This window comes from Falco naumanni, chromosome 5 (genome assembly GCF_017639655.2).
Source record: "Falco naumanni isolate bFalNau1 chromosome 5, bFalNau1.pat, whole genome shotgun sequence".
NCBI classification, from domain to species: Eukaryota; Metazoa; Chordata; class Aves; order Falconiformes; family Falconidae; genus Falco; species Falco naumanni.
Genome location: NC_054058.1, coordinates 14,696,762 through 14,714,855, shown reverse-complemented (window position 1 = coordinate 14,714,855; position 18,094 = coordinate 14,696,762). Strand labels below are relative to the sequence as shown.

The following is an 18,094-nucleotide window of genomic DNA, read 5'->3' as shown; positions in this document are numbered from 1 at the left end:
AAGTAGAGACATAAACTTGTTGGGACCTCTTCCAAAGTGTACTCAAAACATCAGCTGGAAAGCCATTAAATGTCCTTCATCTAGCCATGAGCTTAAGAGAAGCTGGATAAAACAGAGGAGCCGTCAGAGGCAAAGTACAAACATACCCATGTAAGCAAAAGCTCTCGCTGGGATGGCTTAGAAGTGCTTAGCAGTATCACACGGCATAGCACAGGGATTAGCTCCTGAGCTGCTAAGACTCGTGCTGATGTTCCCTAACACAGCTCTGCCTTTGGCACCAGCACAGACGTGGAGTCCAGCATTCCACTGGCAACAGGGACGTGCTGCAGCAGCTGGCACCCATCAGGTGCTCAGTCCCACGACAAGGAACATCCCAAGCCACAGGGAAGCCAGGTATTTCGTTTCACCTGGCAAATTTGCAGCTAGAAATGATGCACCTTCAACCTCCTCCACACCTTAAGAATGGGACCCAGGAATAATGCTGCGATGATCCAGGTGGCACCTCCTGATAATGTGAACTACATGGTGGGACTTGTTTTATTTCTTGCAGTCATGAAGTAATCAAGGAAGATAAGAATGTAACAATAGTCAGTGGCTCAAAGCATATTTTTGTTATGATGCAATTTCAAAGGGTTAGAAAATTGTTGTTATGCACATGCACATTAAATAGTAACATAATATCCACACCAGAATTTAATTTTTCTCAATTTGTTTCTTCATGCGCTTATTTCTAATGCCACCTTTTTTAAGTTAGCATTGTTTTTTTAACTAAGACAAAGCAATAATATTTCCATGGCCCAACAAAGCAGAAGTGGCCCTCAAGAAGCAGATGAAGACAGCTGGGAAGTGCTGCTGTGAAGGGACACGACAGCCCATCAGGGTGAAGGACGCTCATGGCCATGTCCGACAACAGCGTGACCATTTCTTTTTCAGCAGCTACACTTAAACCACAGCCCTGGGTTTTAATAAGACTGAGCACACTGGCAGCAGGACACAAAGACGCCCTGGATGACAGGGAGAGAGGTTTGCTGTGGTGGGTTTTTTTAACTCCTCTGGCACCACAGAGTTTGCCTGCGCTTGGCTACCAAGGGAGGAGGGCTCACCACCACTGGTGCTGCCCAGCACTTGTCACTCATGGCCTTGGAGCTTTGCTCACTCCCTTGCAGGGACACAAAGTCCCTTCCTGGGGCTGTGCACGTCTCTTGTTCTCTCTTCTGCTGCTGCAGCAAATCTCCCCATTTTGGAAAATGAGGAGAGTGTGTGTGTGTGTAGATGTAATTTTTAGGGAGGTGCTGGGCTCGCTCGTGAAATTACTGTTTCAAGCCTCCTCAAATGGAAAATAATGAACCTAGCATCACTCTTGATTTTCAGGCCGATGCTTTAGCCATGATTCTCGCTCGGCACCCTGGGCTGTCCTTACATTCCCTCCGGCTCCCTGGGAGGGGGGTAAGCATGCAGGAGTTCAAGAGTGCAATGAGTGAGCCAGACCACCCGCCCGCCGGCTGGCCCACCTCCCCTGCGGGCGATGGAGAGCCACAATCACGGAGCGCTCCTGCTCCACAGTCTAGCCACAACCGTAGCAGGGGGCAGGAGCACACATGATCAACGAAATAGTGCCGTTCCCACGCGGAACAGACAAAGCACAAGCACCAAGATGTCGTGGCGAAGTTTACATCTTGGCAGCTGGAGGACTGCTTTGTCGACAGCAACTGGATGGCTGATCAGCTGTGTTTCCAGCATGAGTATTGAGGGGAAAGACTATTTACTGCTGCATCTCAAAGCCAAAGATGAAATGTGAAAGCAAATTAAAATTTTGGTGGTAACTGCTTAATGGGTGAGGCTGATAATCAAAGATTGGGGTGTAGCATTTCTGCTGCATTTAAACAGCACAGAAATCACCTGCAATCCACCAGTACAAATGCAAACAACTTCAAAGAGCAATGGCATAATTTTAATATTTTTTTCTCCTTATCACTAGCTAGAATCGTTATATGCTTATGTAGGCTTTGTAGTATTTTTTTCCCCATCATGACAATTTAATTTTTTGTTTGCTTTTTTTAAGGGTGGAAGAAACCCCTTTTGCTTTAATGATATTCACCCTGGTGAACTTAAAAGTGGCTTACAGAAGCAGAGCCTGGCATTTTCTGTTTGCACCAGTCAGTCACTGGTGATTGATCTCAGAAGCCAAGCTTCATTTCCTAAGCAAAATAAGCTGCAGTTGGCAAAACCTGATTAAAGTGAGTGGAGTTTTATCTGATGTGGCTGTTGCCACTCATTTCAGTGTAATACCTCTCTTTTCAACTACAGAGGACCTGCAGAACACAGAACAAAAAGTACACATCAGTTTATAATGCACTATTCTAAAAGTGTAAGTGTGCCTAATAGGCCGTCAAACTGCTGGGAAACCAGCATGCTATGGGTACATCAGCATGTAGAATAAACTCCTAATATAGCTGTGGTGGAGTCTGTGCTGTCATCCTCACATGGAGGTCTTCTACTGCAAGAGAATCTGCTAGCTGGACTGATGCTACCGAGAAATCCACCATGCAAAAATAGCTGTCAGTGATCATGAACTGAATATAAAAAATATTGAGAGGTCCTGAGTTTGCTTCTTGATTTTTGAGCCTTTAGGCCAGACTGGATCCATTGTGGCTTCTTCTAAGAGTATGAAGCCCAAAACATCTGAGATCCTGACAGAAACAAGCCATGCCTGTCCTCCTCATTCTGCTCACTGGGAAGGGCTGGCATCACTCCGTGTTACTTCCCAACGCACAGAAGAGTTCCTTTTCCTCTGATTGCTGAGGAAGGGGAGAGAGTGAGAGAAGGAAGAGTAGGTGAAATTACATTTGAAGAGGTGCAAATATAAAACTGACAGGCTTCTGCAGACATTGTTTCATTCAAATGGCTATTTGCAGAGCAGCTCCTCTATGAGATAAGTAATGGCATGTGAAAAGGTCCTACACACAGAAAACTGTGTCTGTTTATGTTAAAATAAGTCTGTCATGTTAAAATAAAGAGCTCTGAAGCTGTGAAGTCTGGCATAACTGGAAAAATAACTTTTGCTTGGAAGGGGAGGCTGGGAACACCATGGCTCCCAATTCTTCTCAAAGACAATGCCTGGTGCCACAGCAAGGAACACGAAGGCTACTGTGGCTCCTACAAATCTCCACCAAAACCTTAATTTAAATTACTATCAAAGATTAAAGGCTAGCACAAGGTTACACTCACTTGCAACCACATTAATTATTAAGGCAACACACAGAGCTCTGTAATTGGCTCCTGTCTGTTAGCACAACACTGAATTTATAGTTTAGGATGGCAGCAGAAGGAAGATGATGATGATGATGATGATTACATACCATTTCTGGTTTCCTGGTTTGGGGGAAGGGCATCTTGTAAAATTGGAAGTAATGTTAGGAAAAATCGGGCTGCCCTCCCAGAAGCAGAAGCCAGGAGGGAGAAGGGGGCATCCTGGCTGCAGGGGAAGTGAGGACGCAGTGCTGAGTTCCCCCTGCTAACTGCAGCCTAAAATTAAATGGTTACACTGCCAGCAAGTGAAGACAAGGCAACCCCACCACAACCAAACAAAAAATCCCTTTTCCCCTATGCCTGGCAAAAAACCACCAACCATGCCCCTGCATAAGCATTAGCTGCTGTGATAGGTTTTATGCAAGTGTGATGTTGCCTTGCTTTCATTTGACTCCTTTTATCGGGAAGTTCTGTCCCTTCCACTGGCCAGAAATCAGACAGCTCCTGTGAGGGACCTCTCTCATTCTTTACTGCATTTACAAAGTGATTTATAAACAACTTTACAAAATGGGCCCACCACACGTTTGAAGAGCAGCTGGAAGTGCAGGTCTGAAACCCAAGCCCACGGGTCTGCCGGCCGTTGTTCTGCTGCAGCCGGCTGTGTGTCCTCGGGCCGCAGCAAGTCCCTCCCCAGTAACCCACCAGAAGCAAAGACCACGCTGTCTGCAACACGCACAAAAGATGTAAAGAGCATGTGCAAACAGCTTGGCTGATGCACTGCAGCCCTGTGGCAATCTTTTTGTGTCTCAGAGCCCTAGCCTTGCTGCCGAGCTGGCTCCGCTCATCTCACTTTGGGTCAAACCCACTGCAGTGTTTAAATCCTGGTGAAAACTTAAAAAATGCAACCCACAAGAGATGCAAGAGGAAAAGGGAGAGATCTGATGTACTGCCAACATCTCTGCTTACAGATCTGGGAAAGACTGGGATGGGAAATTATTCCAAGAGGTAAGAAGCCAAGAAGGGGAATGGACAGGGTGCCCCTGCCTGGAGACATGATGGCCTCAAGGAAGAAGCCATCTTACTGAAAGAAGGAAAGCAGAAAGTATTGTAGTCATTCTGGCATTGTTTAAATCTGAAAACTGAAGGGGGGGGCGGGGGGAGGTGGAGAAAGCAGCAGCAGTGCCTTTCCCCCCTCAGCCAGAGTCTGGCGGGGCAGGGGTCACAGCAGCGCGCCCCGGGCGGGCCACACAGCATCCCCACAGCAGCGGGTATCACCACCACAACGCCGTTAAATTGTCAATCAAGTTTAATGCATCATAAAGAAGTAAAACTACATTGGCATATTTAAGACAAACACTTTTTTTTCTATGCACACTATCCACTGGACAGTCCCCTTTTCAAAATAACTACTTTTAACAGTCCAAGACAGTTCTTCAGAAATTCTTCACATATTCAACCTTCCACCCTTTTCCTTTTCTTTCATTTGTCTGAGAAGGAAAAAAAATCATTAAACCTGAAAACATTTACATCGCAAGCCACGTTAGAATGCATAATTGGCATACAATAACCAATGTATAACAATTGTGTTTTACTTAGTTCACTTTGTTCATCAATAAAAGAATATAAAAATCTTGTTCAACCGAGTGTTGTGTATTAAAATAGATTTGTATAGTACTGCACAGTTTCTCCCGGAGTTGTGAAAATGGTTGAAGGGACCATGTGCTGCCTAGTGATGGGCGACGGAAAAAGCCAGTCCCTCGTGTGGTTTTTTTTTTTTATTTAAAAAAAAAAGAAAAAAAAAGATATTCGGCACCATGTGATATGCTGATGTGAGAGACTAGCCTTGTGTCATGCTCTGGTGGCTTCTTGCTTTCCTTAAGTACCTGTTGTGCTAATTGACGGAGAACTCATAAATGACAGAGACGATGGCATCTGGTGTGCGCTTGTGACATTGAGAAAAACCGGGGTGCCCATCACTACCTTCCCGGGGAGGGCTGTGGCCTGCGGGGGGGGCCAGGCAGACCCTTGCAGTATCAGGAAGACTAGCTAGTGAAACAAGCAGGCGCACTGGGATTTTCTCAGGCTAATGCTAAACGCTTCCCAAATGTGCTAAAATCAACCAAAATATTAAAAAGGAATCAAGTTTCAAAAAAAAAAAACCCAACAAACCCTTTAAATTTTCCATGGCCTGTCCCTCCCCCAGAACTCTTGATATTATCCAGTACGAGAAACAACCCCTTGAGGCAGGTTTTTTTCTTTTTCCTGTACCATTTCAGCAGATATTTCTGCAAGCAAAAAATAAAAGTAATAGTAATAAAAAAATCACGTTACATATCTTTAACAATAAAAACGCAGTACAAAAATGTAAAGTTATCTTTTTGGCATATTATCTGTACTGGCAAGAAAGAAAAAATGGAATATTTATTTGCTTTCTTTTCTTTAAAAAAAATTTCCAAAATGAACAAAAAAGAAAACCCCCAAAATAATCTCTTTAAAAAATGAAACCCAACCTGCCAAAGATATCCACTATTATGGTTTATGCTAAATCTTGCACAAAAACTCCATGAGAAAAATACACCGATAGCAAAATAAGTAAAAAGGACCTGCAAAAAAGTAAGGAGTTTTACAGTCATACTTTTTTAAATACTTCGGAACGCATATACAGAAGCATCAGCATGAAAATACTTCAATATTTTACTAGAAACGCTAACTTCATACAGTTTCTTTATTTAAATATCTGCAATTCTCAACTCTAATAATACTGAAAAAAACCCAAACGGATCTTTTGTTTCGAAGGCTCTGTGAGTGTCCGTGACGCCGTTCTGGTCAAAACGGCCCCATCTCCAGGTCACCCGAATCCGTGGGGCCAACTTTGTTCCTCTGATAAGAATCCATGTCGAGTCCTAAGCAGTTCAGTTTCTGGTGATCTCACCGATTTCCCTCCCACGTACAGCTCTCAGCCCAACTACTTCTCTACTAGCTCACTAACTCTTTGCATTGAAAATTTCCCCCTTAAAGCAGAACTGGAAACCTGTCTGCCCCCCACAAAAGGATATCCCGCTTCCCATCGGCCATACTTCCTCCGTCCATCCTCAGTCATGAATACATTAAGGCCAACATAACAAAAAAAATCTCATAAGCACTGAAGGTCTCGGCAAATACAAAACCGCAGCTCAACCCGCTCCGTGGGAACCTGCTGCCACAGTGACCTACAAACTGGACTGATTGGTTTGCAAGTTTCTACGCGTACCAAAACGGAGATCGCTCCTTCTCTCCTTTGTTTCAGTTTAATCTCTCCTCTGCGCATGTGTATAAAGTTTTTTCTCCCCCCGTTGCTCTGCGCTCCAGCAGCCGCCTCTGTCAGTTGTTACCCTGTGACTGCTGCAAGGCTTTGTGCATGGCAGCCGAGGCAGGGGAGGGTTTGATCCAGGGGACAGTTAGCAGGGAGGAGGTGGTGGTGGTCGTCATGGTAACCTGAATCATCTGCTCGTTTTGTATCAGTCTAATGAGGGTTTTGAGACGTTCCAGTGATGACTGAGTCCCTTTCTGCTGGGCCAACAGGCTGGTTTTTAGCTCTAAGCATTTCTGTCAAATGAAGAGAAGGGGAGAGAGAAGGAAAGACTGAGAGTACATTCAAATTGGTGTCAAACATCTCTGCAAACATCCTTTTGTGTCTTGAGTGCACATCCCACTCAAAGGAAGTGTATTCTCCTTTGGGGATAGCAAAACCACAGCTTAACGAATGGAGTAATCACCAGTGCTGCACACACTGCAGCAGCTGTCTGAGGTAGATACCCATCCCGGTCCAAACGCATTCAGAGGACATTTCTGACCTCAGCCTGTAGACAGCCTGGCAGGAATGCCTTCTGCGCTCCAAAGAGATTACTGGCACAGGATTGTAATAGCTGTGTTACTGGAAAGTACTGAAGGCACCAGTGAGGTCTCTAAATCTTACTGAAAGGCATTGATGAACGCTTGAGGGATAAACCTCACCATGGAGCGTTTTGTGCCTGCCACACATTTTGGGAAGTCATTACTGTGAAGATAAGTTGGTATCTCTAAACATGATGTCAATATCTTTTTGGCAGAAAACTTGATCTAAGACACTACTGTTATACCACTGCAGCCACAAGAAAGCCTTTGTTCTGTGGGGTGGCTAAACTGCACCCCAGAATCACTTGAAATATTTCAAACCCACATGAAAATGAGCATGAGAGAAGGATCCAGACGAAGGCATCCCAAATCTCCCTCTTCCCCAAGAAGAGAAAAGGAAGAATCAGCAACTCTCCCTTCCCTCCCCAGCTGCGCACCGCTGCAGCCAAGATCCCGCTCTTCACATTGTCACCCAGCCTGCGAGGGACCGTATGGCACGCCAGACCCCTGAGCCCATCTGCTAGATGGAAGGGGACAGTGGCCTCCAACATCTCAAACCTCCTGTTTTCTCTCGGTGGGCACAGGGGTCTGGCACAGCTGGTCACTAGGCTGTGGGTGGCTCCTCTGTGGCTGTGGTCCAGGCTGCCCAGGGCAGCGGGGTGATCCTTCCATCCTGGGGAAGCAGGAAATGCTCACATGAAAGTCAAGTTGTTTGAAAAGCACCAGTGTGGAGCTGCTCAGAGGTTTGTTTAGACAGATGAAATCTCAGGTGGAGGATAAATCATGTTCTGTTTTTACCAAATAATACCATTCCACCTGTGGTGTGTATGAGTGTTCTCTTTAATGTAAATCTCTGTTAAGGCAAATGTCAGAAATGAAATTGCTCTGTGCCGGAACACCTTTAATTGCTTTTCTCCTTTCAAGTGGATATATATCCAATAAATATAATCACTGGCTGATATTACCATTTAAATAAGACAGTGTTGCCCACTGAAAGAACGTGATTCTGCTTAGGTAGAAATCTTACTGATTTTGACAGCCCTGACACACACCATATAGCTGACTGCATCCCTAAACGCTTTTCTTCTTCTGAACACCTCACCCCACTGCACTCTCCTACCTACTAAAGATATTCCATACCCCAGAGTCACTTCTTCATACATATGTGTGTTTCATTAGTGCTGATGGTGGCTACACACACTTACAGGGAATATTCCCCACTGTGATGTCTTTTAATAAGTTATTGCTTTTCCTTCCACTGTATTTTAAATGTGATAAATATTTTAACACACCTCCTCTGGATAACTGCAGTGGTACAACAAATAGTGACCAGTTACTCCTGCGGCTGCCACTCTGATTTTTCCAGGGTAAGGAAATTTCAAATATTTATCGAGATTGCCATGCAAGCTACAGCTACCCCTCGAGAGCAGGCCTGAGGTGAAGTAGCCCCAGATAAGTTCCTTCAGCCATGGAGGATAGGAATTACGGCTCTGAACTCAGCCCATTCATTGCTGCCAGACTGGCCCTTATAGCATGGTATGCATGGGAGACATCTCCAGCCAACATTTAGCTTTGAAATGAGTTCACAGAGAAAAAGATTGTGAATCCATTTCCAGTCATGGAAAGGTCGTTGCACCATTCAGAGCCTGAGACAAATAAAGATGGTTATTTCTACCTAATCTCAAGAGTCTTGAGCTAATGGAGAAGCAGCTACCACTGGAGGACCCACTTGTGACTAAACTTTTCACCTGAAGAAGTGCCTTAAAGCCACTGAGCAGATCAGAGCTGTGTATAGCACTACGAGGAAGGCAGCCATGGCTATTTTGGGGTTTGGGCGGGTTGTTTTTTTTTTGTGTGTGAAACAGGAATTCAGGTGATTTCTCCTCCCCAGCCTGCCAAAGCAGCTTGCTTTTGTGCATAAAGGAAACCCACATGTTTTTCCTCAGAGAGAAACAGATTCACATTTGAACATCTGTAGCTTGGGAGCATAAATCATTTTCTAGCCACAAAATACCAGTTTTTCAGGCATAAATTTTTTTAAAACATCTCTGCAGGAGACTGTATGTCCCCAGCCAGGTGTCCTACCTTCACTGCATTGTTGAGAAGTCGATCTTTTTCTTCTAACTGTCTATGCTCACTCTTCAGCTCACTGCTTCTCTTTAATAACTTTCGCTTCTCTTCTTCTTTGACTGTGGAATAATAAGATTAAGGATGCAGAAGTTAAGAATAGGACATATGGCAAAACTGTGTCTGACAACGGAAAGCAGAAACATGTATTTTGAACAGTAAGTTTCAGGTCTCATTAGCCTTTTGTCAGCAGGTAAAACCAAATAAATCTGAAGTTTCTGCTTGCATGCATGCGTCTACATCAACAGCTAGCGCCCAGGACAACCTAAAAGCTATAGTGCACCTTTGAGATGATCTAAAATTAATCCTTGGACCACAAGTGGTCCTGGAGGTCTCCAAGAAAGAGGTGAATGGTGTTTAGGAACAGGTCAGCCACCTGGAATGGCAACAGTTAGCAACCCTGGCTGAAAAGCACAGTCATAACAGTACCAGACCTCTGCAAAGCTCCTTACGAATACGATCTAATGCCCCAAACAGCCCGCTGTAAGAGTGCAACAGGGAACTAAAAAAGAGTAATGGTCAATGCACAGATATCATATGACATTTTATACTAATGACTACGATACCAAATAATACTGAAACAATTAGGAGCTGATATTGCTGTAGTATCTGAGACATCAGTCGGGCGTCACGCTACATACCCCATGACCTGGCTATGCTAGCCTGACTGTGTCTCTCTGCCTCCCAACCCGATATGATTCTCAACCCTGTTTTCAGCCCTGCTCCCAGGAAGGCACCACTTCGATGATAGCCTCCTCCACAGACTGAAGTTCCTGAGAGATCTATCTCAGCTTCCTTACAGAGGGAAGACAGCGAAGGAGCAGACTGACAGGAAGGGGAGAGCGAGTGATCTGCTCTTCCCAGCCATAGCCCCTTAGGGCTCTTGGCTTAATAATGCCATCATCCCTGGTAGCGTGACAACACTACCTTAATATTGGTGCTATGAAGGACTCAAATGGCATCACCTGTCACAAGCAGGGAATCCCTTGTCAATAGCTGTGTTAATCCCTACCTGTTTTATGAGTAACATAGGAGTGAACAATAGCCAGAGTTCCAGTCCATGGCGCGTTGTCATCTTTCTTTAACACCTATAAGCCCAGGAAACAATAAAAAGTTAGGATTCCACAAAGATACACATGATTTTTTTTCTTCTCCAGCCTCACAGCTCTGCAGGACCAGATCTAGGGTCCTTGTCTCAGAATTCACAAGCTGAAAAATAATGAGAGAATAATTTGAGTAGCTGCCTCTATTGGGGCTTATTCCTTTACACACCACTATCAACAGCATTACCAAACAGTACTAAAAGGGGGTTACAAATCCTCTGCTTCTTGTTGCCGTGGCCAGAAGACATTCTTCAGGCCCTGACTAGCAGATCTCTGTGCTGTCAGGAGAGTTGGCTGCTCTGGTCTCTGCAACTGCATACTAGAACCTTAAGCTGTGACCATAGGTTAGATTAGTTTAGTTATTTACACTAATTCCAGATTTCTCCCATTTTCTTTTCTTGGTGTGCTATGTCCCCTGTAGCTTACCTTCTGTTGGCACTTTGGACAGACCCAAACACCCTTGGGGGCAGTTTTGAGAGGCGGGTCCAAGCAGCTGAGGTGATACGCTCTGGGACATGTGCCACAGGGCTGCAAGTTAACGCCGCGCTTGCAAGCAGTGCAGTGTTCGTCATGGTGGATCTCACTCTGCAAGAGAAGAAGACGGATGGCTTGAATAAAGTCAATCCATGGAGAGCTTCTCTCTATACAGCATTCAAAGCCTCTATTGCAGCAGACAGGCTCATTCAAACACAAGATCTAATTATCAAAATGACCCTGGCTGCTGTAGAAGATGACAGAAATAATGGTGTATGATAGCAACAAATACAAACAGAAGAGCCAGAATCAAGTTCCATAAATTGAAACAGATAGATAAATAAAACCCAACTAATCAAACACAGGAGGGAGTCGACTAATATAGCCAGCTTGTGACATAGGAATTATTTCCCTTGTTTTGATAATGTGTCACTCCAACACATGTATCACCATGCACAGCTCTATTCTGAAGCGTGGGTCAAAGACAATATGCAGATCAATTGTCCTTCAAGTCCAAAGCAGAAGGAAGGAAGCAAGAAGTTGTTTCTGGGGGAAAAACACAGTTCCATGTATTATGCCCATTGCCTCAAAGAGCAGCTAGGAAAACAGTACACTCAAGTACAACCTTTTGCTACGTACCCTCTTTTGTGAACTCTTCTAGAGGACTCCTCTGTCCCTCTGTTCTCCCTGGCACTAATTGTTCTCTGTTCAGACTTGCTCTGACAACCTTTTTCCAACAAGACTGATTAGTACTTTGTCTGAAGCAATATATAAAATGAACCAAGACTCATCAACAAAGTTACAATGTCATGTAGTAAATTGCTATGCTAATCTGGTGGCAATGTTAATTACTCTTTGTATAATTAAGTGCATTTTAATAAAGGAGATACTGATTTTGAAACTCATGACTGGTGAATCATTATAAAAAATCCTAAATTTTCCTAGTGCTTTTCCAGGAAGGAGAATAATAATTTTGTACCTTTGTTAATTTCAAAAGCATATTTTCATTTTTAGGGATTTTAATTATAATGTTTCCCGACAGTTTTAGTCAGGCTTATATCTTGAATTCTAACTCATGCCTGTCAGAAAATCACTCTCCAAAATATTACTCTTTAGAAATTACCTGCTCAAGTCTTAATTTAAACCTCAATGTAAAGAGATTTAAGCTATATAAACTAGAATGGTTATTAATTTTTCTTAAAATTTTCATTAAAAGCACAAATCTGGACTAGCAATTTCTCAATCAGTGGATTCTAAAATGGGATTAATTCAAGCCTTGCATATGAAAGCCCAAGAGTTCATCTTTTTTAAATTCTAACTTAGAAGCTCACAGATTTAGTTAACTGGGAAAGGTTTCACACAAGCAGTATGAAAGGCAAAGAGCCTACTGCAATTTTGTATCCTGACAGAAACTACAAGAATCAGAAGCAAGCACTGAAGTACATGGTGATGAGAAAGACACTAGCAATACACAGATTTTGCTACACATACCTTCCAGAATGGATCCTCATTTGCTAGCATATGAAAGAAGGGCAGAGAACAGATTAATGGGAAATACATACACGTCGCTGCAGTGAATGCTAGTTCTCAGCTATGGGAGTAATTTTAGTCAAGCTGTGACACAGGAGATCAGGACATTGGCAAAATTAATGCAGGCAGGAAAGAATGCAACAGCAAGCAGTGGAATTAGCATTTGAGATTAAAAAAAGTTGCATTGCAGGAATCCCATGTCCAGAGGTCTGATGCTAAAATGTCGGTATGAGAAGCACATTCGATTCCAAATTTTCAGAAATTTTCATGCGGAGCTCCTCTCCACATGCCAGTAGTCAAAAAATCTTTCTTAAGGACTTCAGCCTGCTGGGCGATGAACAGTCTGGCCCTGAACCAGCAAGGCACTTAAGCAGGCGCTTAACTTGGAGTATGAAATTGGTGCCACTGACTTACCATTAAACACATGTTTAAATGTTTCAGCTGATTCATGGCCAAAATGGTCAGCTACTGTGTGAGTGACTTTATGTTATCATCAATTCTTTACCATCAAACTACTCCCACCCAAAATGCCAAGGTTTTCCCACCTTTTGATGAACTGAGTCTGTAGCAAATGCATTCACAGCCTGATAAGAACAAGAAAGCTCACTAGAATGCAGGCCAAGCCTTTCATAAAAATATTTGTGAAATTCATCCACTTTGGTCCAAAAATAAAACCCCAGAAAACGTTAACAGCTTTATGGAAACCAGAGCGGATTATAATTTTTGCTGCTGATTTGTAAGTGACTGGTGCACCTGTCCCAGTGACAAACAGCTGATAGAGAGGCCTTTCTGTGGATTAAAGTGGAGACAACCAACATATTTCTGTCCTTCTTCAGCTCCCCCTCTGATCACAATGGGCAAATAGCTGCTCCAGTGTGACCCCTCATATGCAGACCAACCTGGGAGCTGCTTTCTGCTGTTACACACTCATTTTATACACTGACACATGCATACACGTGAAGATGTAGGCACATTCAGACCTCACACACAGGTAGAAAGCGGAACGTAAGAATGAAGGCACAGCTTCACCAGAGTTAGACCAAAGGCTACAAAGCCCAGGATCCTCTACTAACAGCATCCATTGCTGCCACTAGTGCACAGAGGGCAAGAACAGGGCAAGCACAGAGTAAATTTTTCTACTCCAGAAGTATCCTTCCAGACACTAGCAGTTTATGGGCTTCCCTAACCTGGAGTTTGCATCTTCATTTTTGTATTTAACAGCCTTAGACAGACTTTTTTCCTTCCATAAATCTACTTTCCCCAACAATTGTAACATTCTTTGGCAATGAGTTCCATAAATAATCACAGACTTATAAAATGTGTAGATGTCACTTCATATACACAAATACACATACAGAAAGCCACCACGATATGACACCATGATTACTCAGGGGATATAAATGTTATTCAGATAAACAGAGGCTTGATAATTGAAGAGTCTTTTCTACAAATGATACATGTCAGGGGATGTGACCTCATTTTAGGTAAGATATTTTCAGATAAATGAATCCTGATTAATTGACATTTTGATCAAAATTTACAAGAATTGTTCTCTTCCGCCTTTCTGGAAATGTCAGTTGTTTCCTCTGCTTCACAGGGTTTTTTTTTTTTAGTTTATTTCTCTTTTCAGCTCTCTTCTACTATAAAGTTTTGAACATTTTAAAATATGTCCACTTCTTCCTTCTAGTTGCTGAAAAATAAAACTGAAGACTTAATTTTATAAGAGAAGGGGCAGTCAGCTCTACATTGAAGGTGGACAACCACATCAGTGCAGTGCCAAGCTCCCTAGGATGGCGTCTGTCTTCAGTTCACAGCTTGCATGGCATCTAGCACCATGCTGCCTGCTACGTGTAGCTAACAAACCCCTACAGAGGTGGAGGATTCTCCTATGAAGGAGTCTAGCTTAAAATTGTCAGAATACGCAGAATCCCAGCACAGATTCGGGATGCTGGAAAAACCCAAAGACACAGGACGCGAAGAGTAATTAACAATTAAGAGAACCAAGCAGCTCTGAGACAGCCTCATCCCTGGAACTCTGTCACTTGCCTGCTTCCTTTGCACATAAAACGGGAAACATGTGGCAGAAAGAAGGTCAGAGATAGCAAACCTAACTTAAATGAAATCCACCGAGGGGCTAATGGCATGGCTTGCTAACACTGCCATTCTCTCCTGTTTTTCCTCATGTGTTTACATGGGAAAAACAAGTGCTATGATAAGACAAATAATAAATTATAATTTTAATTTTGAAGATAAAATGAAGGCAGGAGTAATGTTCTTTCCACTGGGGCTTATATGAGCATGGGTTTCTGTTAAGAGGCATGTCATCATAGCTGTTTACCATGTAATAACCTCTTTTGTCCTCTGAGACCCTATGCGTTAGAGGCATATTGTAAGTAGGCCAATTGTCTGCATCTAGCACATGATGTTTGGAAGGCAGAGAGAAGCCCCGCTGCATTTCAGCTGGTGATCCTGTGCTGCAGGAATTCAAGGCAGGGCCAAGAAGGTGACTCTCAAGCACTAAAGATGCCACTTGACAGGGATATCAAGCAAACGCTAAAAAAAGGTCAACATTTTATGTCTTAAAAATTACCCCTGTGAACGCTACATATACATTTGCCTTAGAAAAAGGCCTGTCTTCCCGTATCTCTAATGCACAGCAGCAGAGCCTAAGTTATAAAGGCAACACAAGGGCAAGGACATAATCACATTCCTTTACTGGCTTTCTCTCCTCTTCTGAAAAGCAACTCAAGCTTCACACTTTCTCTTAAAATCCTACATTGGCCTTTTCTGAAGAATTAAACTGCACTCAAAGTTCTCTGTGTTTCATCTCCCACCTCCAGCTCTTTGCCTTTTCTTTACGTTGCACATTTTTCCTGGAACGGGCTTCTTCACATGAGTTAATCATCATCATTCCCCAAACGGCTCCTCTGAGTTGTTCATTCTCAAGGCATTTATCATGAAATTTTCAGCATCTGAAGTTCTTACAAATACAAGATTGGAAGGCATCTTCAAGGCCATCAAATCTAGATTTACGGCTGCAGCTCTTGTAGTCAGAAAAATTGTATGGTTTTCAGCCATTGTTTTTAAAGCAAAAGGCACCGTAAATTTCTAGCCCTTGAGGACATTCAGCCGTTTCATAAACTGATGAAAAGAGGCAAATAAAAAGCCCAGAATAGTAATTATTTTTTAAATCCCAAATTTTCAGCATCTATTTTTAAGCACCTGGGGATGGCAACACTGCCTTCTTCAATCAGTCCTCTCACTGCATGGTGCTTGCAATACTAGAGATCAGATTTTCTACTGATTGCAGAGACTTTGGATCCATTTCTACACAGTTTTGACCTTTAGTCTTCTCCTTCAATTGTTTTTGCAGGGAAACCATCTATTTTCACTGCACACTATAAAGTGCAGGGACCTTACACAAAGGAATGCCCTATGTTACCCTGGCAGTAATTCATATGAAATCCCACTAATAAATATTTAACATGTCATTACAATAGTAGTGTATTCATTTGAAAATATGCTTACCTCTTGTTGAAAGGAACAAGGGGTTATTCAAATAATTTGATGCAAGGCGTTTTCGCTACAAAGGAAAAGAAACACAGTGTCATTGAAAAGTGCTCTGGTGGTCTTTTACCATTTCATATTAGCATTCTCCATGAGCTTTTCCCATACATGCCCAGCTATCCAGAAGCCAGTTCTGCAACTTAGAATATTCATTGCTAACCCCTGAGACAGTCATACAAACAGTTGAATTCTTACCTTTCTAACAAATTCTTCACAGAGCTGTGCATTAGATTTTTTTTAACGAAAGAAATGCAGATTTGCAAATATAATAGATTGGGTTGCAGGGTCTGTTACAGAGGTTGGTAGCAGCAAAGCAACAGCCACAGTAACTCCAAGCCTAGCAGATAAACAACGTCCATAACGGAAAAATTGTGTAATAAATTGTTGCTGTGAGATGACATCCTTATTTGCATACTTAGAAATGGTGATGGACTTCCCACCTACAGAAGAACATCATTACCTTCTGTGACACCTGTCTACAGCTCGTAGGAACATATTTTCATCTGCAAGCTATGTATAAGGGCCTAAGCAAAGTATTTCTCTTCAGAAGTTAATGTGTATGATCTCTAGGAGCTGGTGGCGATTCCAGTCTGCTGAAATCACTAAAGATTTTTCAAACTTACAAACACAGACCACTGGAAACCTGACTGAGATGTTTAACTAACGTAATGCAGCCCATCACCAGCTTGTCAGATGGTGAAAGCTGCTGGTCACTAGCAAGCCAGGCTTCATTAACAGTCTATCTAACCCCTAATTGTTCCTCTGAGTCATCCAATACTTGTACGGCAGGACTGGAAACGGTACCATCTTCCTCCATTAGATGTTGTTAGATTCTGCTTGAAGGAAAATTAGAGGGGTTTTGCTAATAAATGATTTATTCTGTGGTGAGTAAACTTCTCTTACACACAGGTGCCTGCCAATCTGTTAATGAATTTTGAATAGATGTTTCTTCTTTCAAAAAATCACCATCCTGAAACTTAACTCTTTCCTATGGAAAAAAAAAAAAAAAAAAAAGAAAGAAAAGAAAAGCAAAAAAGGAAAAAAAAGCACTACTGAGGATGGGAAAATAGAATGGTATTTCAATTTTTTTTTAGAGAAAAAAACCTTTGAAAAGAAAAAGCACAACAGTCAAGTGAAGGCATAAGATCGTGATCACATTTTTGTAATCAAGGAAGTTAGCATCACCACTACAGATGCTGAGCTCCTGCCGTTTTGAGGGGCGTTGGCAAATAAAAAGTCTAATTTATATGCAATTTCTATTTAAACAATCATGAATTAAAGATCATTCAGTAGACTAACCATAAATTAAACTGCACCAAAATGCCTGAAATGCCACAAAATACCTCAACTCACTGATTAGCAAATCAATCTGAGCAGCTAATTGATCAGAGAAAAACCATCTGCCTCCATTTTACTTGAACAGCATTCCCCATGGTCAGAACTTAATGACAACTCCTAATGAGGACACAGCTGATCAGCCACAGGACTCTTTCACAGACATTTCTTTCTCCATGCCGTCTTTCACATCAGGATCTGCTTTTGAGAACAGATATAATGAGAAGTATGAACTAGGGGTGCAGCAGATGACCTCCATCACCTCCTCCATCCCTGCTCCAAGATAATTGAGTTTCTTATGAACACCGATCACACTACAGCCACAAAACTCTGCTGCCAGTATTTTAATAAACTCAGGACAAAAAGGTCTAAGAGAAGACACTACCAATTTAATGGAAGCAAGGCTAACGTACCGACTAAGGTTCCTATGTGTTAAATACTGAATATATGGACATCAGCATTTTCTCTGAAGAAGTCGCTAGAGAAAAGTTGTGGAATTCTCTGAAGAATTCAAGCGTCCAGAGCTGCTCTGGAGTATAAAAACCTCCAATACTTTCAAAAAAAGAACAATGAAGCCACTAAACTAGCTTGACTATAGTGGTGGGCTGCTCCTTAGCCTCATCTGTCTGCTGTCTGCCAACACAGACAGAAAGCTGAAATGTTGGCATACCAAAAATTCTGCATTGCTTCTACCAAAATAAAGAAAAATCACTTTCTTTAGGATTAAAGAACTCAGAACACAAAGAAAGCTGGCTTACATGGGGAGCTGGCTGCAAATCAGTTCCATTCCTGTAGGAAGTTCAAATTGTAACCCCAAACTGGTGAAATTTTAAAGG

The 18,094-nt window shown here is 42.6% G+C and overlaps 1 protein-coding gene across 1 annotated transcript in view; it reads right to left on the bottom strand.

Annotated features, from left to right (window-relative positions):
* Nucleotides 1–4,726: 4,726 nt before the first annotated feature.
* The window catches only part of PHF21B (PHD finger protein 21B), a 67,054-nt gene continuing 53,686 nt past the window's right edge, over nt 4,727–18,094 (bottom strand). The window contains 6 exon segments of the mRNA XM_040596947.1: nt 4,727–6,834; nt 9,208–9,311; nt 10,262–10,337; nt 10,779–10,937; nt 12,318–12,340; nt 15,885–15,939. Coding sequence (XP_040452881.1) covers nt 6,610–6,834; nt 9,208–9,311; nt 10,262–10,337; nt 10,779–10,937; nt 12,318–12,340; nt 15,885–15,939 — 642 coding nt within the window. The 3' untranslated portion in view covers nt 4,727–6,609.